Source organism: Schistocerca americana, chromosome 7, assembly GCF_021461395.2.
Source record: "Schistocerca americana isolate TAMUIC-IGC-003095 chromosome 7, iqSchAmer2.1, whole genome shotgun sequence".
NCBI classification, from domain to species: Eukaryota; Metazoa; Arthropoda; class Insecta; order Orthoptera; family Acrididae; genus Schistocerca; species Schistocerca americana.
This window is the reverse complement of record NC_060125.1, coordinates 439,469,059-439,495,833: the sequence shown is the minus strand read 5'-3', so window position 1 is coordinate 439,495,833 and position 26,775 is coordinate 439,469,059. Positions and strand designations below refer to the sequence as shown.

The 26,775-nt window shown below is 37.7% G+C and overlaps 1 protein-coding gene across 2 annotated transcripts in view; it reads right to left on the bottom strand.

The window, feature by feature from the left end:
• LOC124621891 overlaps positions 1-26,775 on the bottom strand; it is a 127,955-nt gene that overhangs the window by 39,462 nt on the left and 61,718 nt on the right. For both annotated transcript variants that reach the window (XM_047147363.1, XM_047147364.1), the window contains exons 3-5: positions 19,145-19,382; positions 12,545-12,672; positions 3,642-3,867 (exon numbers count right to left, since the gene is read on the bottom strand). In XM_047147363.1, coding sequence (XP_047003319.1) covers positions 3,642-3,867; positions 12,545-12,672; positions 19,145-19,382 — 592 coding nt within the window. The remainder of the gene's footprint in view (positions 1-3,641; positions 3,868-12,544; positions 12,673-19,144; positions 19,383-26,775) is intronic.

Below are 26,775 nucleotides of genomic sequence, written 5' to 3'. Positions count from 1 at the left end.
CACGTTACATTATGCCAATTGTGTGGTAACTTAGACATCCATCCACTGATGTTTCCTAGGGAAGTGTAATAATTACATTATTTTCAAATGTTGGTGAAACTTCTCCAGGTACATAAATTTCATTTGGCTTAATGCCTGTAAGAGGTCAATTCATACTTCATAAATACCTTGGTATTTGTTCCTTCTGAGGACTAGATTGGCCTGCTCAAAACCGTGACATGAACCATGTTGACCATCTTTGAGATGGTTGTTTGGTGTATCAATTTACCCAGGAACTTAGCAGCCAGCTATTTGTCACGCTTCAAGTATTTCAGGTAGTTGTATTGTTTTTCTTTCCAATTTAACAGCAACTAGGATGACATGTCAGGTCTCAGAAGTGAAAAAAATATCAGAGAGCTTTAACAATGAAATTCTTCTTTTAGAACAATTAGCAGTACCGTACTTTACTGACTATAATATGTAGATTTTTCTTCAAAAAATTGCTTTCAAAATTCATGTGCATCTTACACTCGAAATTAATATAAAAATGTCCATTGTTTGATTTCAAATTCCTGCCAGTCTTAAAAAAAATGGCCATATATTTGATGCCACAAGAAACCCAACTCTATCTGGCAACATTGAATTCAACTGACAGCAGCAATGCACCAATGTGACGAACATGAGTTGTGGGGATTCACGAGCTTGCTAACACTCTCTCTTCTGCCCCACCATCACAAACCTAGAACATTGTCTAGCCTATGATGCATCATTGCTGTCTACGGTGACAGTGAACTTTAAATGAAAGGGATTTGTGGCACTGGTGACAGTACAATATTTTTGCTTGTAGCTAGTTTTGTAATGGAAAAAAATAACAATAGCATATGCAGAAGAACATGGATGCAAAGCAGCTGAGCGGCATTTCGGCCCTCCACAAACAGAAAAAATGATTCATGATTGGCAGTCTTGTAAAGAAGAACTGAAAAAAATGAGGAAGACTACATGTACAAATAGAGGATTGAATGCAAAATGGCCCAAACTAGAAGATGACGATTAAAATGAATTCAAGGATACCATCAAAATGGAACTGGAACTGATACAAAAATGATTCAAATATACGCTCATAAGCTAGCGCTACAGTGGAATTTGACAGACTTGGAGTTGGTTGGTATTACAGATTTACAAAGTGTCATGCACTTAGCCATGGAACCAAAACCAAAATATTTCGGAAAATGCCACAAGAGTATGAAAAGAAAATATTATTTTTCCATTGCTTAATTATTCAACATCAAAAGAAAACCAGTATGGAACTAAGTTGTGCTGATGGTTCTAAACTTAATTCAATAATCATTTTCAAGAGGAAAAATGCCAAAACCTCCTGAAATATAGCCAGGTGGTGTTGTTCATGTACGTGACAAGGGCTGCATGGACAAGGCTAATATGAAATGGTAGATTAACAGAGTGTGGGAGAGAAGGAAAGATGCTTTCGTGAAGGAGAGTTCTTTCCTTGTGCTACAGCAGTTTAGTAGTCATTTGAAAAATTCCGTGAAAGAGAAAGTGAGACAGGGACATACAGAGCTTGCTCCTATTCCAGGAGGACTTACTTCACAATTGCAATCTCTTGATGTGTTGTAAAATATACCATTTAAAGTACACATGAGAAAAGAATGGAACAAATTTATGATGGATGAAACCCATCATGATTTCACGCCAAAGGAAGCCTTGAAACAACCTAAAATAAAACAAGTGTGTCTCAGTGGTTAAAAGAGTCATGGTTTGGAGTGAGAGATGACATTATTCTTAAATCTTTCAAAAAGTGCAGCATAAGTATTGTTGTCGATGGCAATGAAGACCATCTTATACATGAATGATGACATAAAAGAGGAAGAAGAAAGTTGAGATGATGATTTTCAGGGATTTTAAAGGTCAGACTGGTTTTATAAACTAAGATTTTTTTTATGTCTGGCTTTGCAATCCAATAATAAAATTGGTAAAAATGTTATTTTTTCTAAAAGAACTGCTTAAAAATTAAAGTATGTCTTACAGTTTGTAGTGTCTTATAGTCTGTGCTTACAAAGAGGAGGGCTCCAATGGACAGCACAGTCGATGCTGTGGCAGGTGCATAAGTTGTATGGCCCAGTGTAGGCGGCCTCTGGTGGCCGGTGGTCCACATAGACGCCAATGGCGGAGTATTTGAAGTGTAGCATGCCAGTGGCCTGGTGCCATGGCGCATAACCAAGTACTACATACAGTAGGTGGTAATATTCACAAGGTGGGTGGGTCCACCCCACAGCAGGGACACCCCACAAGGCTGAGACAGGATGAGGAACATGCGAAGTGTAGCGCACTGGCTGCTTGGTGTCATGGCATGTATCCAAGTATTAGATACAGGGTTTTAACACCAAGGGACTAACTTGTTAGTGTGGATATGTAGGAAGACCTAACTACTCTTACTCTTGTGCACAAATAACTGGAACACAGCTGTCTGGTTATGGGCAACACACTTCAGCCCTGAGCTACAGAATGAACAGTTGGATGACTGGTGAAGGATGAGAAACAGGTGGATGGAGAGGACACTTTGATTTTCACTGCATTATGGCACCTCTGTTGCCACAAAAGATCACAGATGCATCTCATTAATGTTACATTGTGTTTTCTGTCATGGTGAGAACACTAGAGCAATGCATGCAATGTACAACTCCTTTATTCTTCCTGCACTGATAAGAACAATTCACTGAATTTGGTGTGCAAAGATTGCATTCCATTTTCAGATGAGCCATTGAGTAAATGAGGATGATTTGTGTAAGTGTTTTTATTCATTTTCTGTTACATAATGTTAAATATTGATTTTCCTTTATTGAGTTTTTATTTTCTGTGGACAGTGCTTGTTTTTTGCCCTTTCGATGACATAATGAAATACTTTACAGTACTTTCTATGCAACTTCAGTCTCTTACAACTAGTTCCTTAATTAAATAAAGTTCTTTTGTGCTGGCTGTTCTGATTCCATAAGTTAAATACCTTTTCTCTTGCTTTTATTTTACCTGTATTAATCAAAGCTCATATTCAAAGTGCAATAAACCAAATATTTTGAAAATAATTCAATTTACAGTGTACAACACCTGCTTGTCAGAGCCTCATACCAAGATTATGATAGTGTGCGGTTTGGCATTTAAATGTGTTTGTAAATTAAATCTCACTCATTGCTCCTCATTACCTAGGTGTTCTATGTTCTGTCTTTTGTCCCTTCATATCAAAATCTTCTGCCTCTACTATTCTTGTCTCCCTCCCTACCCCCCTCCACTTCACATCTACCTTTCATCCCTCAAGTATCTACTTCTCTGATAGTTATTAAACGAAGTGAATCTTAATACAAAACAACCAGGATTCATTATCCCATCTCTCCATCTCTTCTGTCAATTTTTGATTCTTCACTGAAGTACAAGGTGTACCGTACACACACAAAAAAAACCGCACCTGAAGTGAAACTTGACTACATAATTATGCTGAGACAGGAATCAGAGAAATATTTCTGGTTAGACTTCTTGGATAAACTTGTAACAATCATTATAATCATTTAAAGTCCCCCCCTCCCCTCAAACCATTGCCCCTCTTCCTCCACCTCCACCTCCTTCTTCTGAAACAGGAAATATAAAATATTACTCACACTGATGACCTTCCAGCCTGGTTTTCCAACTTGCACACTTTGGTCCTTGCTGCTGACAGAGCTCTCTTGTGACTTGCTTGAAGTCACAGTCACCTGTCCTTGCTCTTCATTTGTGTCCCCTTCTGTGACACAAGAACTTTTGTTGTCAAGTATTTGGCCTGTGTCACGATGGCTCTCCACCTGCTGCATGCTTGGAACTGTTGCCAGTTTCTCTGCTGATTTTTTACTGCAAGGATACCATGTCATAATAACAGCAATCACTGAATGGAATACAATTTCGATAAGAACACTGACAAAGTATAGACTTTTATAAGTTCATAAATTTTGCTTTATGCATATTACAGTTCATACACAAAGTTACTACCATGGAAAATAACAAGAACTATCCACAGATAGGGATGGTAACAGTGGCTGACTGCACATCAAGTTATTGTCTTGTGTATGACATTCAATTAAACTACATTTGAAAGAAAGCTACAAAACGCATGAATCCATAAGGTCTTCTTTCTTATGAAATATACTGTTACCATATTGATACATAACATATTACATTTTGCTATAATATTCAGAACAATTTTTAAAACATCTATGAATAAATACAGTGCATTTGAATTACTGCTTCACACATTAGCATACAAGCAGCATGGGGTATTATTGACACAATAAGTGGGAAAATTGCCAAGGAGGATGACTATATTGTCATTAAGAAAACTTAGATGACAGATCATTGCTCCACTGAAAAACTCTGGATGAAATACAAACAGCGTGACAAAAAAAGACAACTACTCATGGTATCAGGGAACCGACAGCACTGAAACAATGTAGCTGTAATTTTTTTGTGCTCTGAAAAAGACTTGAAGTTTGTTAACTTTGTCACTATCTTCAAGTTTGTGTCGGTGCATCTATCCATCACTCTACAACTCCATGAAATGATGAGCCACAGTATTTACACATTCCAGGTTTGCAGATAATTATGAAAGATGGTTTACACATTTGATATTTTTGACTATTTTTTTTAATATCATGGAAAAATTCTGCTGTATTTTCAGTATATAGTACACAACAGTACAGTCAATAAGAAACACGTGGGAAATTCAACGCTATTCAACATTCTCCCATACTCTTTCCAGAATTAAGAAAAAGCATTAAATACCTTAATTGTGAAAGATACAAAGGTGGCAATACTTCCAAGAAGATACTCAAAGGTTGTGACAGTCTAAAATCTCATGTTCTTTGTCATATATGTAGTACATATTGATCTATGTTAAGGCAACAGGTAACACTGCTGGGCCTGTCTATAATAGGAGAGATTTCATAGGTTAATTACTGTTGACCTCATTATTCATGTGCCACACTCAACTTCATCTCTCCCATAACAAAGCTAACAACTCCCATCATTTTCATTGCAGCAGGTAAGGGGTTTACTGTCTTGATGGTTGACACATGGGAATATGTGGAGGACTATCTCCTTGATACTCTCACTTGCAGCATGTGCCATCTTGATCTCATCTCCATCTTTGAATTCATACAGCTCCAGAAAAATCTCGGGAGTCTTCCAAGTTATCACAACTGGATTTTAAAAAGTGTGTAATTCATCTATATTTTATGTTCTTTCAGAGATAATGCCAAACTTATCCTAACACCTTCCAGCTTTTGATTTCAGAGCACCCACTGAATTTATATCTGCTTTGACTGTCTAACAGTTGTGGCCTGCTGATAATTTCTTACTGACATTACATTATATCCATCCAGCATCCACCCTCACAACTTAAAAGCAACACAACCAACTAAAAGGCCTGCCCCTACACTTATACCCCTGATGAACACATTTTCTCTACATCTGAAGAATTTGTCACTACCAAAAACACTTGTGAACACACCGGGGAAAAAATGATTTTTTCAGTTTTAGAGTCATATAGTCAGTATTTCCAGAGTGATTTGTTATGTTTTTTCTCCATTTATTATGACTTAATTACCTGAATGCACCACTAAAGGCTGTGACTGCAGCCAGTTCCACCTACTTCACTTTGTATCGTGTGTTAGGAACCCACCTGGCCTCAAGCTTCATTGGCCCCTTTGCAAACCCACCCTCTTCCCAACAGTCTCTGTTATATCACTCCCTTCTAATCCACTCCCTCACATCATTGTTATTGTGCACAAACTCATTGGCTCTAGTGTCCAAGTGTTACATTCCTATCCTCTGCAGCTGCTGCCTCTCCCTCCCGCATTCCTATCTCGTGTAATCTGCCTCCCTCTGAGTCATCAGCCACGGGTCCCCAACCCTCCCTCAAACCCCCACCTCTTTCTTCATTTGAATAAATAAAATTGTCAAATCAATAGCATTTATGAAAACTGATGTACCACTGTATACCTACATCTATACACTGCAAGCCACTGAGAAGTACCTGGCAGACGGTACTTCCCACTACATGACTTGTAGGATCTTCTTCTTGTTCCATTTACGTATGGAGTGTGGGTGGAATGACTGCTAAAACACTTCTGCGGGAGCTATAATTTGTCTGATCCTGTGTTCATGATGCCTATGGGAGCAATACATAGGGGAGTTGTAGTACATTCCTATATTCCTCACTTAGTACTGGTTCTGGAGACTTTGTAAGTAGGCTTTCACAGGAGAGTTTGTATCTATCTTCAAGTGTCTGCCAGTTCAGGGTTTCTAGCATCTCTGTGACTCTCTTCCAAGGGTCAAACAAACCTATGATCATCTGTTCTGCCTTTTTTTGTACATGTTCAATATCCACTTTTAGTAATGTGGTCCCACATATCTGAACAGTATCTAGAATTTGTCACACAAGTATTTTGCATGCAATCTCCTTTGTAGAATGATTGTATTTTCCTAGTATCCCTCCAATGAACCTAAGCTGCACTTGCTTTATATATGACTGAAACTATGTGAGTGTTGCATTTCATATCTATACAAATTGTTATGCCCACATATTTGTATGAGTTAACTTACTGTCACTTACTGATACTGTAGTCATATGATACAAAGTTTTTTGTTTTGCAGTGTGCTGTCAACTGGTGACTGAATCATAATACAGTTATCGTTGGACATATTTTTGTACTGGTCCTGGTTTTGTTCTTAACTGATCATCTTAAGATCTATTGTTTTTGCCAGTTTCATACGCTGTGCACAGCATCCGCAAATGCCAGAATAAGTGTACACAAAAATGTCTGAAGGGGACCCTGTATCAAGATATACGTTACTTTCAGAAATATGAAAAGCACAAATCAACAATGCTGTTTGTTGCAAATCATATCAAAAGCAGGCCAAAAGGCAAACAACAAAGAATTCACTAAATACAAATTCTTTCAAAAAGTTGTGAAAATGTTATTGAGAATGCTTCCCCATGCAATGCAATGGACATATGTACAAGACTGTGGTATTGCTCTGAATATTATAACAAAATGTATTATGTTATGTATCAATATGGTAACAGTATATTTCATAATACTGTGGTATTAGAACAGCACATGTTGAATACACTGTCACCACTTGTCATATTATGACTGGTACACAGTGTGATTTTAAAGATTTTGCATCGCAAACAACCAGACATCTTATTTAACATACTGGAAGAAATTAAAATATATGCTACCCTGAAACATAATCACAAGAACTTCATTAATAGAAAAATGTGAATTCTGTCATAATGCTTAATTCAACATTTCTAAACATTAGCTGCAAACAGAGTGCAATGTTGTGGTACCCAGTCACAGTTTGGTGATGAATTGCCTGCAAAGTGAGACAACTGCTAACATCACCTCGGACAGCCAACTCCTCATCATCACACCTATGTTTCTTTTGCATATCAACAGTGGAAAGTGCTGGATGGAATAATACGTAAAATAAGAGAAAATCAGCCATTCACCCATAATGGACTGATGTGTGGCACATATAAATGCACAACAGAACACACAGTATTCGTGCAAGCTTTTGAGTTATTGCCCTTTCTGTAGTAAAACTACACACATTCACTCACACAGCCACAGAGACACTCAAACAATACCCCAGTGCCTGTGGTGAGTTTCTATGTGCCACACATCCATCTGCTATTATAACACACTCTCACTTCCTAAAATTAACCGTCACGCTACATTTCTCATATCTTTTTACAAAGCTGATTATTATATGTAACTGGCAAATTTAAGAATCTCGCTTTCAATTGCGCTTACTGATATTTAATTAACTTTAGTCCATAGTTGCTTATTAAAGGACTGTCGCCAGTCTTTCCACCAGTATCACTAATGCTATCACTAATGCCAGGACTGACAACTTCCAATTATTTAAGTATCGCATATACTACTTGAAAGTTTCTTGGATGTTTCTGATAATGGTGTGGAAACTGTACAGTGTTTCAACAAGGTCTGTCACCTTCAGGTACAAGTGTGGAGAGCTGTGGAGATTGGCCAATTTATACATTGGTTCACTAGAAAACCACATGTGCCACTGCAGAGGATGCCAACAACCAGATCCTCCCGCCAGAGGAATGAGCCACAGACACGTGTGTTGTGCAAGAAAGCCTGCCATAAGCCACAGACACCAGCATATGCTTGTGGGCAAGGGTTGTTCGTACCCAGCTTGTCTGTGTCTGTGTTAGGATGAAAATTCTTAGTAAAATGATTGCTGATACTTGTAAAATTCTGGATAATGGGGGAAACTTATCAGGAATGATGGGGATGAAAAACAGTGTTTGGTAACAAAAACAGCTAGACCGGAATGATACCCAAGAAAGAAAATACTGCTTGAAATCATAAATAAGAAAGAATGTTCCCACATAATACACTGGAATTAAACGGTCTATGTGCTGCCTTTCAAAAGTCATAAAATGGACGAATTACAAATTATTCTTTCACAGTGTAAAAATATCAAAGTTATTTGCCTCAATGAACATTGGCTTACATGTGATAGTATTAAAATTCTTAACAAAATCGAAAATTTTGAAGTAGCAAACAGCTTTTATAGACATGAGAAATCACATGGAGGCCCTTACATACTTACTCACTCTGATATAAAATATGTAATACGAATGAAGATAGTATATTCGTGAGCTGCTGTATCGAGTTAAGGGACCTAATATATCATAGTAGTTTCTATTTACAGAGTACCAGAAAAAGCTGCAATTGAAGCTTTTCTGGCCAAATTTCAGTGCTTCCTTGAAAATCTAAACAAAGAAAAAGGAAACTTCAACACTAATATCCTAGGTGAAAGCAATGATGTGTTCAAATTCACTGACACAAAAATGGTTCAAATGGTTCTGAGCACTATGGGACTTAACTGCTGCGGTCATCAGTCCCCTAGATCTTAGAACTACTTAAACCTAACTAACATAAGGACATCACACACATCCATGCCCGAGGCAGGATTCGAACCTGCGACCGTAGCGGTCGCACGGTTCCAGACTGTAGCGCCTAGAACTGCTCGGCCACTCCAACCGCCCTCACCAAAGTAAACTTTAAGTAAGCCACTAGCGTAAATGCACAGTCAGCTAACTGTATTGATACTATCCTAACCAATTATGTATTTGAAGATGTCCATAAATTTTGCTCAGATCTAGGAATCTCTGACCACTGTGCATTATTCATTGAACTACCAAAAATTGACAAGGAAATTCCATGTAACAGAAGCTCTATGAAAAGGAACTTCAATGAAAAAAATTTAACTGTATTTAGAAATAAGTTAAAAGAGGTTGAATGACTTTATGACAGCTGTATTTCAAGTAGTAGTGATTCTGAGGTATTTAATGAAACTTTTCCACTTAGAACCACGTGTAACAAAATCACTGGTAAAGTTAAATGGATAACTCTGGGTATAAAAATTTCTAGTGCTAGGAAGAGGCAACTACATAATGAACTGAAATATAATAAAAACAGATATTTTACTGAATATGTTAGACGTTATAAAGCAACCTTACAAAAGTTGTGAAAGCAGCCAAACAAATGGCAAACAATAAGTTCATTTCACAACATAAAAGTAAAACAAAGGCAGTGTGGTCTGTTGTCAAATCAGAGTTAGGTGTTAGAATTAATAGAAATGAACTACCTAGGCAAAGTCAAATGTTGATATAGTAGAGTATCAGAGTAAAGTAAACCCCTTTGGACTCCAGCAAGGAGCTGAGTATCTCACAGATTTTTAAAAAAAGTCTCAATAAAGCATGTGGAAAATATTATATTATCATTATAAAATAAAAACACAGCTGTGTGGGATGGGATACCGACTAAAGTGATTAAAGCAGTGTATCACACAATAGCACCTCCACTAACCAAAATAATTAATCAATCTTTTGAACAGGGATGCTTTCCTGATGTGTTGAAGTATACCAAAGTCAGACCTCTGTTCAAGAACAGGGTCAAGGGAAGACATAGGAAACTATCATCTTACTTTTATTCTTCCAAACTTGTCAAAAGTGTTTGAGAAAGTAGCTGCAAACCAGATACAAAATTTTATTGTAAAAAATGATATTATTGTAAATAATCAATTTGGATTCCTACCAGGATAAAACACCCTGGCTGCAGTAAATAACTTTATTGAAAAGATATGCAAAGCACTGGACCAGAGGAGTAAAGTTGCTGATATTTTCTGTGATCTTACTAAAGCTTTCAATTCTGTAAACCATGCCTTGCTTATCTACAAATTAGATAAATATGGGATTAAGGGCAATAGCTCTCAAATGGCTTACACTGAACCATAGAACAGAAAACAAAGGGTAACTACATTTCAAATGTGGTGAATTATCTTTCAAAGTGGAGTACTGTATCACAAGGTGTGCCTCAAGGCTCCATTTTGGGGCAAATCTTGTTCCTATTCTATGTAAATGACTTATGCACAAATATCAATTACCCATCAATTCTGTTTGCAAGTGATACTTTTGTTTTAATGGAAAATGGTGATGCAGAACACATTCCAAGCTCCATTGTGAGCACACTGGATACCCTAGAAAACTGGCTCTAGTTAAATGGCTTGAAACTGAACATTGCAAAAACCCATATGGTACATTTCCAAACCAAACACTCAAAATGTGCATAGCTTAAAATACAACACAATAATCAACTTATGGAAGAAGTTGACACTGTCAAACTCCTAGGACTAAATGTGGACAAGAACTTGAACTGGAACACACATATTGAGTCCTTATCAAATAAACTAAGCAGTTTCGCATTTGCAATGCAGATACTTGCAAATTCTACCGACATGAGTACACGAAAATAGCACACCATAGTTATTTTGAATCTGCAATTAGGTATGGAAAAAAATTATCAGATACATGTGTACTGCACAGGAAAACAGAATCTTTTGCCCTTTATTTCAACAACTGCAAATCCTAACTGTACCCCTCATATACATTTATGAAATTATCATCTTCCTACATGGCAGACAAAAATTATTTGAGGAAAATCATTTTAACCACACATACAACACAAGAAATAAAAATAATTTTATGCATCCCACACACAAATTGAAATTATATGAACGGGCTCCACAGTATGTGGGGATGACAATATATGGGCAAAAATATATTTAATGTTATGCCAGTGAGCCTAAAAATAAGGTTACATCAGATTCTGGGGGAGGAATGCTACTATTTGATAGAAGAATTTTTAGAGGATGACATGATAATTTGAGCTAGGGTAATTTAGTGTTAGATTTTTAGATACTATTATTATTATTGTTGTTGTTATTATTATTATTATTATTATTATTATTATTATCATCTCTGCCTTTTGTGTATATAAAACAAAATTGTATAATTATTATGATGCTGTATGTAAACATCAGCTTTCTATGTTAGGGCAAATTTACTTTGACATTTCTCCTGTACCTAAATCAAATGATTTTGATTATGTTGTAATGAGACTAATAAACCACAATTCACAATCACCCATCAGTGTGATCTTGTTGAATTTGTTTCTCTGTGACCAACAATGTTTTAGTGGTGCCAGTGCTAATTCCCACACTTTGCTGAGCTAAAATTGTGTGTAACTGTTGAGTAGGTAATTTGTTACGCATATTTTGACCACTCCCGCTGCTGACCACTGTCTTAATATGGAACTTGCTATGAACTAGGGACAAGCCTTCTAGGATTCTGTCTTTAAATAATTGGTCAAATTACATATGACAACTGCCATAATTAGCAGAGACACCGGATTTCATCTCAGCAAAATGCGGAAACAGCTTTTGCGGCACTAGGTAGCATTGGCTGAAGAGAAAAGAACTCAATGAGATCACACCGATGGAGGCTCGGAGTCAGGACAGCTAGGCTGTGCAGAGTCTGCGGCTTGTTTCTGTTGGAGGAGGCTCTGAATGTCTACGTCCTCTGCAAATATGTCACAATCCCACCTCCTGGCTTGCACTTTTATGGAAAAACCAATGCATAAATTGGTTAGCTACTACAACTTCCCACAGTCATACCTGAAGATGAGAAGCAGATGTCTTACTTAAATACTGTACGCTTTACACAACACCACCTGATGCAAAGCTTGAGAACCTTCTCAAGGAGTTATTACACAATGAAAGGCTCAAAAATCACATATTTAAATTTAAAGTCCAAAATTGGTCAACTTCATAGCATTTGATGGTCTGTATATCAAAATTCAGTAACTCTTCTTAATTCCAGAACGACTTACATGGAATACCCGCCCCCCCCCCCCCCCCCCCAAGAGAGGGGGAAGGGTGACAAAAAGTCAGATGTAGAATGATTGCTTTAATTTTCACTGTTGATTTTTACTCTTTGTAAAATGTTAAATAACCTGTATCTCTATATTAGTTAAACACACATTTTGGTATAAATAGGGGAAATATGTGCTGAAGCATAATGACAAACAGTGCTTGTATGTTGTCCACAGAAGTTATGTATAATGGTTTACTATATTCATATAAACTTCACCTTTTTGCTCTATGCCTGATTTCCTGCTGCCTGTTATCCAAAACATCCTTTCTTTCTTCCAGTAATTTCAATTCTTTTTTATTCATTTTCTCTTTTAGATGTCCCTGTTCTTCCCTCTTGTCTCTCTCCTATTCATTGAAGAACAAGATGATGAGTATGATTGTAACATTATTCTTTTAGTTTTTACAACAAAAATTTGAAAACACACACACACACACACACACACACACACACACCAAAACACTGCTGAACAAATAATAATATGATATCACTGAGAACAGGCATTGTGATTTAGCTAGTACCCCTAAATGATATCTATGTATTTTGGGTATCAAATTTTAATAATTTTTTGTTTATTTATTCACAACATGCTAAATTACAATATTTGTAACACTACATGTATGCACTGTGTGTACGAGTGCATCAGTGTAGTGTAACGTTTATCATCATTTTTATCTGTTTTCCGTCTTTGTTTGTGATGATGATGATGATGGTGATGGTGATGAAGACGATGAGAGAAAGGAGAAGGTGAAACCTGGTGCTTGCACATAGCCCACTCCTTCTGAATTGCACCAAGGGTGCTGCCAAGCTTAATGCCATTTGATGGACGGATCACCATTAACAGTGTCACATGCCCTCACTTCATGACACACTGTTAAGAGGTTTCACATTTAAACCGGGACTTTGGCGCAAAGTGTGATGATCAGGAACTTTACGCAAGCATTTCTTGGGTACTACTAATTATGAAACAATGTAAGTAAACAGAGAAAGCTAAAAAAAAAAAAGGTTTATAATTAAGGGTTTCTCTCCTGTTATACATGGTTAAACTTTACCGATAAACCATGGACACAAAATATCGGCAAACAGTGCTATTAAAAGTGAAAAGAGAAATGTAGGTGAGCATAAAAACCAAAATTATCCAAATAATGTTATGAAAGTCCTCAAAAATGAAAAGTTATGTCTCTGTATCCTATGGCTACAAAAACAGTGAGAAACACAATCAGTTAACTATAAAATAAAACGTACCATGCCCTGATGATATCCAAGACATGGCCTTCAAAAAAGTTCAAATGATATAATCAATGTGTCATTTAGTACAAGGATTTTCCCAACAAATGTAAAACCATCAATACTAAAGCCACTTCACACTGATTGCAATACAAAAGACATACAAACACAAAGACAGTTTCACTATTAGCTACCTTTTTTATAAAATAAATGAAATAGTAATGTATGAAAGGTTAAGTAACTTTTTCAATAAAAAACAATATTAATTAACCCAGAAAATTGTTAAAAAATCTACTGATATAGCTGCCTTTGACTTCTCAAAAAATGTTCTAAATGCTGTAAATCAAGACGAATTAATCTGTGGACTTGTAGGTAGTGGGGAGCGGGCATGGTAATTATGACAACAAATAATCAGTCACACTTCCGTCACATATTACGAATACTTTTATTCTCACAGCATATAAACAATGCGTGTAGCGCAGAACGTGTACTACAGAGAAATGATCTGGCAAAGATAAAGTTGTTCTTGATGCAGCAGGGCAGCGATATTATTGGGGGGTAGAGCCAGTGGTTCTGTGTCCCCACTGACTGTTTCTACACCTATTTAAAGCCTTTGATCTGATCAATGACGATCCACTGCTTAGAAAATTATAAAAATATGGTACCTATGGAGTTGCTTACAACTGGTGGAAGTAATATGTTTCTAGCAGGCAACAGATGATAGAAATATAGCACTAGATAAAAGTTACTTTTCAGGATACAGGAAACTTAACTAGGGAGTATCTCAACAATCTCTGTAAGGTTCTCTTTTATTCTTTTTAATAAATGATTTATCCCTCACGGGTCAACAACAGAGCCAGTGTTGTTTGCAAATCAAACTAGTCTTTTCATCAAAAGACACAATGCAGCAGATGTACAGGAGGTCTATTTGATGGCAGAAATGTGTTATAGACAATGGCAGTGAGATATATGAGAACAGTATGGGTGAGCTTTAGAGATGAAAGAGCAAAATTCTGAAACAATATAATCCTAGAATTATGGGACTGTACCAGAGAAGAAACATCTTGATGAAGTTGCTGGCATACTAGTTAGATGGGCATTTAAGATGTGAAAAATACATTGAAGTAGTGAACAAAAGGTTGAGTGAGCATGGCAGTGAGTAATACTAATCACGTGAGTGAAATGACGTGTGAAGTGGAATGGGGTGCGGACACTGGAGTTTGTGTTCATGTATGTGGTGTGTGTGTGTGTGTGTGTGTGTGTGTGTGTGTGTGTGTGTTAGAGAGAGAGAGAGAGAGAGAGAGACCATAGAAGTGATGAAACATGCATTAGAATATAACATTTTCAAACTATAATGGGCAGTGAAATGAAAAAGAGACAGGTAGGAAAAAAAGTGAGTAAGCTGTTTATTATTTTAAAAGTAATTGCCATAACTGTTAATACACTTTTTCCACTATGAGAGAAGACAGTCAGCGCCTCATGGAAAAATGTTTACGGTTGCCTAAGGAACCATAATTGTACCCAATGAAACTTCCTGGCAGATTAAAACTGTGTGCCCGACCGAGACTCGAACTCGGGAACCTTTGCCTTTCGCGGGCAAGTGCTCTACCAACTGAGCTACCGAAGCACGACTCACGCCCGGTACTCACAGCTTTACTTCTGCCAGTACCTCATCTCCTACCTTCCAAACTTTACAGAAGCTCTCCTGCGAACCTTGCAGAACTAGCACTCCTGAAATAAAGGATATTGCGGAGACATGGCTTAGCCACAGCCTGGGGGATGTTTCCAGAATGAGATTTTCACTCTGCAGCGGAGTGTGCGCTGATATGAAACTTCCTGGCAGATTAAAACTGTGTGGCCGACCGAGACTCGAACTCGGGATTTCCTGTCAGAAAAGTCACAGTTCGTAGTAATTGGCGGAAAGTCATCGAGTAAAACAGAAGTGATTTCTGGCGTCCCCCAAGGTAGTGTTATAGGCCCTTTGCTGTTCCTTATCTATATAAACGATTTGGGAGACAATCTGAGCAGCCGTCTTAGGTTGTTTGCAGATGACATTGTCATTTATCGACTAATAAGGTCATCAGAAGAGCAAAACAAATTGCAAAACGATTTGGAAATGACATCTGAATGGTGAGAAAATTGGCAGTTGACCCTAAATAACAAAAAGTGTGAGGTCATTCATTAAACTTCAGATATACGATAAATCAGTCTAATCTAAAAGCCATAAATTCAACTAAATACTAGGTATTACAAATACGAAAACTTAAATTGGAAGGAACACATAGAAAATGTTGTGGGGAAGGCTAACTAAAGACACTTAGAAAATATAACAGTTCTACTAAGGAAACTGCCTACACTACGCTTGTCCATCCTCTTTTAGAATACTGCTGCGCGGTGTGGGATCCTTACCACATAGGACTGACGGAATACATCAAAAAAGTTCAAAGAAGGGCAGCACATTTTGTATTATCACAAAATATGGGAGAGAGTGTCACAGAAATGATATGGATTTGGGCTGGACGTCATGAAAAGAAAGGCGTTTTTCGTTTCAACGGAATCTTCTCATGAAATTCTCTTCACCAACTTTCTCCTCCGAATGTGAAAATATTATGTTGACACCGACCTACATAGGAAGAAATGATCAACATGATAAACTAAGGGAAATCAGAGCTCGTACGGAAAGATATAGGTGTTTGTTCTTTCTGCGCGCTATACGAAATTGGAATAATAGAGAATTATGTTGAGGGAATTAGATTAGGAAATGAGACATTTAAAGTAGTAAAGGAGTTTTGCTATTTGGGGAGCAAAATAACGGATGATGGTCGAAGTAGAGAGGATATAAAACGTAGACTGGCAATGGCAAGGAAAGCGTTTCTGAAGAAGAAAAATTTGTTAACGTCGAGTATAGATTTAAGTGTCAGGAAGTCGTTTCTGAATGTATTTGTATGGAGTGTGGCCATGTATTGAAGTGAAACGTGGATGGTAAATAGTTTAGACAAGAAGAGAATAGAATCTTTCGAAATGTGGTGCTACAGAAGAATGATGGAGATTAGATGGGTAGGTCACATAACTAATGAGGAGGTATTGAATAGAATTGGGGAGAAGAGGAGCTTGTGGCACAACTTGACTAGAAGAAGGGATCGGTTGGTAGGACATGTTCTGAGACATCGAGGGATCACCAATTTAGTATTGGAGGGCAGCGTGGAGGGTAAAAATTGAAGAGGGAGACCAAGAGATGAATACACTAACCAGATTCAGAAGGATGTAGGCTGCAGTAGGTACTGGGAGATGAAGAAGCTTGCACAGGATAGAGTAGCATGGAGAGCTGCATCAAAACAGTCTCAGGACTGAAGACCACCACAACAACAACAACAACAACAACAACAACAACAACATGAAGGTGGTTCGATGAACCCTCTGCCAGGCACTTAGATGTGATTTGTGGAGTATCCATGTAGATGTAGCGACTGTATGGAGGATGTGTAAGGGTTTCTTAGTGAAACTTCTACAGGGTAGTTGGAAGAACCTTGGCAACATGAGGGCAGGCCTTATCCTGCAACAGAAGGACACAATCCATCAACATTCCTGGGTATTTGGCGTTGCTGGAGCAATTCGGTTTTTTGCAAAGTGTCTACATACTGCTGTTGTTAATTGCGGCACCGTGTTCTAGACAATCAGTGAGCAGTAGGACCACACAGTCAAAGAAAAAGGTCATCATGACTTTCCTGGAGCTGGTGTGCATGGCTTTGGATTTTTTCAGTAGGGGCAAGTCAACGTGCTTCCATTGTTGGCTCTGATGCTTGTTTACCGGCAAAAAATGATGACACTGTACCTTACTTCTCATGACAATATGGGACAGGGAACGATATTCTTCATTGTGATTCCGTTCGAGGTGCTGCAGTGATGTCGACATTCTGTCCAACTTATGCTCCTCTGTAAGGCTGTGGGGAACCCACTGTGCACAGATTTTCCAGGATTTCAGATGCTCTGTCATCATTGATTCCCTGTGTGAGCTGAATGGCTTCCATCGTCTGTCATTTCTGATGGCTGGCTTGCATCGTCTGTCACCATATCAATGACAGAAGGGGTAATGACACGATGAACCTACCCTGGCTGATGGCTGTCTTTCAATGACTTGTGTTACCCATACACAGCAGACATTCGGGCATGAATTACACTTTCTGACACTGTTTCTGCAGTCAAAAACTGCACTACACCTCACTGTTCCTCCTTCCTGGACTCTGTACCAAAGTCGGATGCACTCACTGACCTTACAGCGAATACATCTAACAGGCAAACAGCACTGTGGTGAACGTTCATATTGTTCCTTCCTGATTCTCAAGAGAGGGCACTTCTATACATACATACCTATCTGCATTATCAACATATGCATTGTGCTTGTTATTATAGTCTGTCTCATTTTCATTTGACTGCACCTTTTATCTGTACATAATTAAGACCAAAATTTGTTTCCATGTTACATTATCTACATTCTGTATGCATCTTTCTAAGTGATTTGCATGTATTGTTATACAAAATGACAATTTTTTTAGACAAATCAGATTGTAAATGGGCAAAAAATATAGTGTGGAACTGAATGGTAATCGGAAATAACAATCATCAAATTATAGTGGGGATAACAATCATCAAATTATAGTGCATACCTGGGTAGAAAAATTACTATTTCTTTTCATTTTTTACACAGGTAACTTGAAAAAAGACACTAGAGCAACTCCCACTTGGAAAACTAAATACAACTCATGTGACGCTTAATTTGATATATTTTAGTAACTTTCAAAATGTGCCGCTTTCTGAATGAGACGTTGCTCAACTGCACTCAACAGAAGAAGCAGAACACATGGAAGGTCCTGAGAAACAGGATGAATAAAGAGAGAGAAACATTCTTAAGGCTTGCTGGTGTCAATTTAAGAAATTTTAATTGAGACCAGAGGATTCAGGAGTAAAAGTCCACTGTCTTAATCTCTCATTACAACATTCAATATAATTGGCAGGAGAATCAGCACTGGTCGTACTTTTTTTGTTTTATTATCCGCAAAATCCATTTTCAGTCATTTAGTGACCATCCTCAGTGCTGTAATATACAATTAAAATTGGTAGGCACTGGTATCAACATGCTTAGAGCAATCACATAAACTGCCGCTTCCTGAATCAGACGTTGCTCAACTGCACTCAACTGAAGAAGCAGAAAACATGGAAGGTCCTGAGAAATAGGATGAATAAAGAGAGAGAAACATTCTTAAGGCTTTGTCAGTTTATGTGATCGCTCTAAGCTTGTTGATACCATTGCCTACCAATTTTAATTGTATATTACAGCACTGAGGATGGTCACTAAGTGACTGAAAATCAATTTTGCGGATAATAAAACAAAACAAAAAAAATACAACCAATGCTGATTCTCCTGCCAATTATATCCACTATTTGGTCGTGGTGCACAGAACACTCCATGGAGTCGCCAATCAATAACATTCAATATGTTGAAACAGGTAGGTAAGAAGGTGTGTATATCTCCTCACTTAGTACTGTTGCCTTTTGCTATAGTGTCATTCAGTTTTAAGACAAAGCTATCAATACCTCCAAAAGTCTCAAATTCCGTTGCAGCTTCTGAATGGCTGCCATTACTTGAGTCTCCAGTGATCTCAATCCTGTTTCTGACGTAGCTCCCTGTCCAACAAGCTGCTGTTGTGCCAGCGTGATCTGGGAATACAGCTCCTTCTCATAGTGGGCACGTTCCTCTTGAACTCTTTTTTCATATGACAATAACTTCTCATGAAAATATTCTTGTTCTGCCAGCTGAGAAGCCTTTATCAACCTGCATAAAAGTTAATTCTCCTTTAGTGCAACATAAACAACTGGTAATAAATTCAAGTAATGCAACACTATTCAGCATCTTCTATGTCTTTGTAGCTTACATCTATTAACAAGACTGAAGCATTGTTTTTACAACAGCAAGTAAGGGCATCAATAGACGCTTTCTAAATCCTTTGGGAAAAATTCATGGTACTGTATTTATAAATATTTTGTAGCTTAAAGTGTGTTAAGAATGAGAGAAGGAGTCTAATAAGATGTGCATGCCTACTTCAGTCAATAAATAATAGTAAGTAAAAGATTTAATGGTCTTGAGTAACAAGAGTGTGATGACTGCAGTATACTGAACATTTGTATGAATTGATATGTAAATATTTATACAAGTCAAATAGAATGTTTCCTGGGGTTGTAGAAAAATATCACAATAAAAGGTTGTTTATTCGTCACACGACCGGTTTCGGGCTTACGCCCATCTGCAGGTGTTTATACATTCATATACATGTTTGTACTGTTGGAGATCACTGTATTGCTTGAATGGTCTTAATCATCTTGATTTTACATGTTTTGAATGCATTGACAGTTCATAATACCTGGCTAGGTAACATTAAATGAATTTTATCTATAGTGGATGCTGTCGAACTCCGTGACTGTTCATTTATGGGGTTGTAGAAAAATATCTGCTACCAGTCACAATAAAAGGTTGTTTATTCATAACATGACCGGTTTTGGGCTTATGCCCATCTTCAGGTGTTTATACATTCATATACATGTTTGTACTGTTGGAGATACAGTAAATTCTTCAACTAAAATTGCTCAATAGTGGAACAGTATATGCATCTGATGAGATAACTGTAATATTCTATGCAGATTATGCAAAAGAATTTATTCCCTTCCTAGCAGGAATTTTATCATAGGTTGTTGGAGCAAAGAAGGGTAACAACCAAATGAAAACAAGTACAGATCATTATTGAAGGGCCATTAGACAGAGGTACATAATTATACGCCTATATCAATGACATCAGTCTGCTGCAGAATTATGGAATGTTTTATGCTCACACTTACCAACCTTTCATAGAAGAGAACTCTTGCAAAACTCAGCTCAATATATTCATCATTGAGACTCAGAGCACTTATAGACAACAGTGCCAGGTTGTCGGGATCATCCTTGACATCCAAAAGATATTCTATACAGTATGAGCTTACTGAGCATCTAACCAATTCTGTGACTGGATTCAGGATATACTAGCAGATAGAATTCACTATGTCATTCTTAACAGGATGATATCAACAGATGTAAAAGTAGCTTTGGGAATACCTCAAAGGGTGTTGTAGATCCACTGTGTCTATGATATGCATAAATGATTCAATGGAGCTTGTCAGTAGCTCTATGAGGCTGTTCAAAGATAGTGCTGTTGTCTACAAGAAGGTGCAATGCCATAAAAGACTAGCAAAAAGCAGGAAGACCTACAGACAATGAATGATTGATGCAGTAACTGCCGGCTGATCCAGAACACAAACAAATGTAACATGTTCCATGTAAATAAGTGAAGAGAGTGACAGTTGTTTGATTCCACTATTGTTGAGAATCATTGGTGGAATCATAAGGAAATTTGATTCATCTGTAAAAGAAATGACTTACAATACACACATCTGACTAATTTTTTAGTACTGCCCATCAATTTAGAAACTTTACTATAGCCATAAAAGCACCAACAACACAGACAGAACAGTTGCATACATCTCCAAAACATTATCAGTGGCACAACTTAATTATTTCCAAATTAAGGAGGAGGTCCCCAGAAGACTGGCAGAATAGAATAATTGTATGTATCTTTAAGAAAATGAAGGGATCTAAAAAAAAACTTTAGGGAGCACAGTGTAAAATTCTGTGAAAAGATTCTGCAGAGACAAATACAAAAAACAGTGAAAAAGCAAATGAGAGGAGAAAATTGTGGTTTCACGACAGGAAGGTTCACTGTGGATCTCATATTTGCACTGAGACAGCTGCAGGAACAATCATTATGAGTATGGGAGAGATCTATTGGCGGCTTTCCTGGATTTCTTTCTTTAAAAAAATAAAATAAAATAAAATAATAAAGAGCATATTGCATCATATATAGAAGTAAAGTTTATGTAGCACTAATAAGTTAAGCAAACTGTACTGAGGATAAAAGAATTGAACTGAGGTAGTGTTTGTTGCATGAGAGTGGGAAGTGGGAGAACAGATAGCTGACAGAAACAGCCTAAAACCAGGCTCTTCACAGTATTAGTGGATGATGTAATGACAGAAGTGGCAAGAGACACTGAAGACAGGATCACAGCAGTATTGCCTGCTGATGATACGGGGGAACAACAGAAGCAGTTAAGATGTTTGGGAAAAAGTTGTGGAAGAATATGGCATTAAATTTAATGCAAAAAGCCTGACTTGGAGGTTAGGAGAGGAAATGGAAGGAATGCCCAAGAATAAGTGAATAAGCAAGGCAAACTGACAGCTATATGAAAAGTGAGATAAATTATATAGAATAAAGAAGTCCCTCAAAAAAGTAAGAAGATGATGTATCAGAACATGTTATATACCAATTCTGTTGTGTGCTGCAGAAACCTCGGTCACAAAGGAAAGGGAAAAAGGTAAAAAGGCAAATGAGTTGAAGTTTTTGACAAGTCAAGTAACAAAAATGGAAAAGATGAGAAAGATTCGAATAGTATAGACAGGTGAACAAAATGGAGGAGATGAGAATGCCTTTAAAAATGTAAGAAAGGAAGATTGAGGGCAGGGAACTAAGGAAGGTGAGGGTCAAATAGCTAAAAGGAATGGCAGAAAGCATATGGAAGGGAGGAGAAGCAAAATGAGAGAGAGGTGACAGGTAGACAGGAGAAGATGGAGAGACTTGTCTTCAAAGTAGATCCCACCATTGGCAGAAAACTCGACAAGATGATGATGATGACGATTTTGGTCATTATTTATGTAACTAAGAAATGTCATGTGTACCTTGTAATGTAACAGACTGGGACTCACATACTGTAGTATATGAGACATCTGTATTTTATGAAACTAATCCTAAGAACTATATTTGTGTGTTCTTCTATGCATGATGTTATGCTTGAATTATTTTACATGCCATTTGTCAAATTAAAATATTGTTCCTAATAATGTATCAGACTCCTGACATTGTTACAATGTTATATATGTGTGGGCAAATATGATTGCAAGGAGCAGTAGTACAAGCAGTTTTATTATGACAATGGAAGTTGAATTTTGACAGGGACTGCAGTAGTAGTTATTGAATGGGTTGGACAGTAGTAGTTTTGGCAGAAAGTTTGTGGTTTTTTGTTATGAAATTAAGTTCAGTTTTCTTAAAGTGCAGTTCAGAAGCTGATTAGGAAAAATAAAAAGTTATTTATAACATGGAATTCAATTTTACATTTCAGAAGTAAACTAGATACCAGCATATTCTTATAGCAAAAACTCAAGAATGTTCTGTGATCATACAATGATACCAGCAATTTTACATGACTGAAATTACCAGTTAAATATAAATAATGGCTGTGGCATTACCTGTTCAGATAATTAGTAAAATGAACCAAAAATAGGCTTCATTCACAGCCAGAAGCACATGCAATCAATAAACTGAACATTTTGGATTTTATTAATTTATTCTCATGATTTGTGTAAGAAAGGGAAGTTGCAACTTGTATGGCATGACATTTTACTTAATCACGACTCTGGTCCAAACTCCCTGAAAATGTGGCACAATGCTGACAGCAATGGACCAACTTGTTCAATGTGCCAATGCTGACTCCCTCTCTCATCTACTCCAGATATTAATTTTAATTAGCTGCAAAGCAGTAGGCTATCAAACTGATAACTCTATGAGTCATGTGTTGGACATGTTGGCTACAACATCCTGCAAAGTAGCCTAAGCCACATGACAGGATTCACTTGTTTTTTGGGTATAGTGATTTTACATAACACAAGTGACCGGACCACATGTCTAAAACAGCAGACCCTGGCCTTTGCACATATATTTCCTTCTGTCATTGTCTGGATGCATTGGATGACACTACTCTTGACTACAGAATAGGTGGAATGCAGGGCTGATAATTTGCCTATACTCTAGCCCCATATCCTTCAGTTTCTCCATCAGTCGCACTGGGGGATGCCCTGTACTGCACCCACAATTAGGCAGCACCTCTTATAATAGCCCAACCCAGAGCCCTTCACTTACCCACAAAATAATTACGAACTGACTATACTGTTTTTGACAGTTACGAAGAGGGATGGTGAATTTAAGCATGCTCATGCCTCCACTGAAGTTGGTAAGCACTCAGGATGCCAAAACCCACAACAATTGACCAGGTTCTGGCAAAATTTCACAATGCCCAACCTTAGTAAGCTATACTCATGATATTATGTGAAGTTTTGGCAATGACAGTGCTTTTCAGTATATCAGAGCCACATGTGTTAGTCAGTATATCTCACTGATGTTTAGACTTGTTTGAAGAAAATTCCATAGAGTTTCTCCACTATTTTATAACAGTAGATCAAACATATTCAGAATCACACACAGATATGCAACAGCAGCAAAAACAGTGGGTTACAAAAGGTAAAAGTACACCATAAAAAGCAAAAATATTTCATCTGCAGGAAAAATCATGGGCCACCATTTTCAGGGACTGGACAAATGAAGACATTATTCAAACTAAAATCCCACATCTTGCACAGAAAGTTCTATAAGCCAAGCACTGTCTAGCTTACATATTATATTCATTTTTGACAGAATTAGGCCATCTTCAGCTCTAAAATATGGAGAGGATGATAGTAATCATCACAATCAGTTGGTGAGAATCAGCAAAACAATCTACAGCAGCTGATGTCAGGTTGGGTGACTGACTATTTATGCCAAATTACTAAGGTGAAGCTGAGACAGATAATTTTGCACAGCTAGAAAATCTTACTTTACAAAAAGTATTATAAAGTTCAGAAGTCATTTGACTGTGTGTATTAATTTACAAGGCACCTACACTGAAAAGAAAACTTTGTCTCTTTTTTGTAATAGTGAGACTCTGAGCATGTCCTTATTACTAGACAAATAACACAATGCAAATGTAGCTGGAAAGTATGTGTACTATTATGAGTATTGTTCTGTTGATGGCAAAGGGTCCTAAAGTAGAGTATGCAAGGGTAAAAATGAATATATTTCATTTTTTTCTACTGACCTTTTCATATCACAGCACCACAAGCGAGTGTATGTGTGCAGGATGTAAGTGTTTCGCTGTCCTTCACAGCACATTGCAACTCAGCCAGCCATAGAGTACAGATCAGCTCAGTGTGTCTGCTCAGTCTGCTAAGTACAAGCTTAGAGAAGACACATGGTTGATAGCAGCAGGAGCCAGATATTTTGCACCTTTTCCACATGGTGACAAATCTGTAGAACTACGTTCATTTTAGGTAAGGGTATTATGGTCCTCATTCTCATCTACTGGAGAGTACAGCCAAGAGGTCGTTTAAATATCTGGGTGTAATGTTGCAAAGTGATATGACACGGAAAGAGCTTGTGAAGATTGTGGTAGGAGAGGTGAATGATCAACTTTTGTTTACTACAAGAATTCTAGGAAAGTGTGGTTCATCTGTTAAGCACACCACATATAGGACACTATCGTGACCTGTCTTGAGTACTGCTTGAGTGTTTGAGATCCGTACCAGGTTGGATTAAAGGAACACATCAAAGCAATATGGAGGCACGCTGCTACATTTGTTACTGACAGGTTCGAACAACATGCAAGTGTTACAGAGATGCTTAAGAAACTTCCCCTGGAGGGAATGAGACATTCTTTTTGAGGAACACTATTGAGAAAATTTAGAGAGCCGGTATTTGAAGCTGACTGCAGAACGATTCTGTTGCCTCCAACACACATTGCGCATATGTACCACAAGAGATAAGATACGAGACATTAGTGCTTATATGGAGGCATATAGACAGTTGTTTTTACCTCATTCTGTTTGCGAGTGGAAATGGAAAGGAAATGACTAGAAGTGGTACAGGGTACCCTCCGTCGCACGCTGTAAGGTGGACTGCGGAGTATCGATGTAGATATTACATTACCTCACATGGGAAAAACTCCCAGCTTCAATATCCAGGTTGTGTCATACTTTCTTAGTGAGGAAGAGATAAACAATGCATTAAACCACTTCCCCATAATTCCAAATTAAGTGTGCCAGAAAACAGCAGCAAATCCAGTACTGAAAAATGTCAAGCAATTTGCCGACACAGGGTGGTGCAAAAAGCTACAGCGCGACTTCTGACCATTAAGGAAATTATTTTTCACATAAGTAACTAAATATAGCTCACAGCATCTAACTGTCAGCAGTAAAATATGAAGATTGAAAGTAGTCGTTCTGTAAGCCCTTAGACAATGAGCATTGTGGCATGGTGCGAACGAAATAACTTGCAAGATGAAAAATGCATTTGCCGGGGTTGGAAACCCAACCTGTCCCTGCCTACATTCCCCAGTTCAAAGTTCTAACAACTGTGAAACAGGTACACACTTATTACAGCAACAGAGAGTGAAAGGGCAGCATATGCACACTGCATGCTTGCAGCAAAAGAAGAATGAAAGGAAGATTGGGTTTAATGTCCCTTCGATATTGAGGTCATTAGGAACAGAGCACAACCTCAGACTGTGTCTAGGATGGGAAGGAAATCGGCCATGCCCTTTCAAATGAACCATCCCAGCATTTGCTTGGAAAGATTTATGGAAATCATGAAAAACCGAAATCTGGATGGTCGGGCATGGGTTTGAACCGTCATCTTCCCATGTGCAAGCCTAGTATGCTAACCATTGCACCACTTCACTTGGTGCATGTTTCCAGCAATAGCATGATCACAACAGCTACACCCTCACTCACAAACAATATGCTTCTGGGACCTAGGGAGATGGGGCCCCTACCATCTACCACTGAGACCTCTGTCCTGCAGTACCAACACCATTGATGACAATGGCAGCTATAGGACCATAAAACAACACTGGCTAACCATTGTTTCCAATGGAGATACTTTCAGTTGTTTTTCTCCCTCCTTGCAAATTCAACTATAGATTACAGTGCTGTCACTGAGATTCAGTGCCAACTGATTGCTTGGCAGACTGTTAAGTGGTATAATTATACAATGGAACCTTGCATAGCAAGCACAATTCTTTCCAGAATCTTACTCGTAGTGCAAAACACTCATTAAGTGAAACAATTTATCCCATTTAAACTTATGTAAAATACGATAATATGTTCCATACAGAAAAAGTACTGAAGGTTTTATTTTATTCATGCCATTTATTCAAAGAAATTTATACATACAGTACTATGTACTTTATTATTCATGATACATAACTTTTTTTTTTTTTTT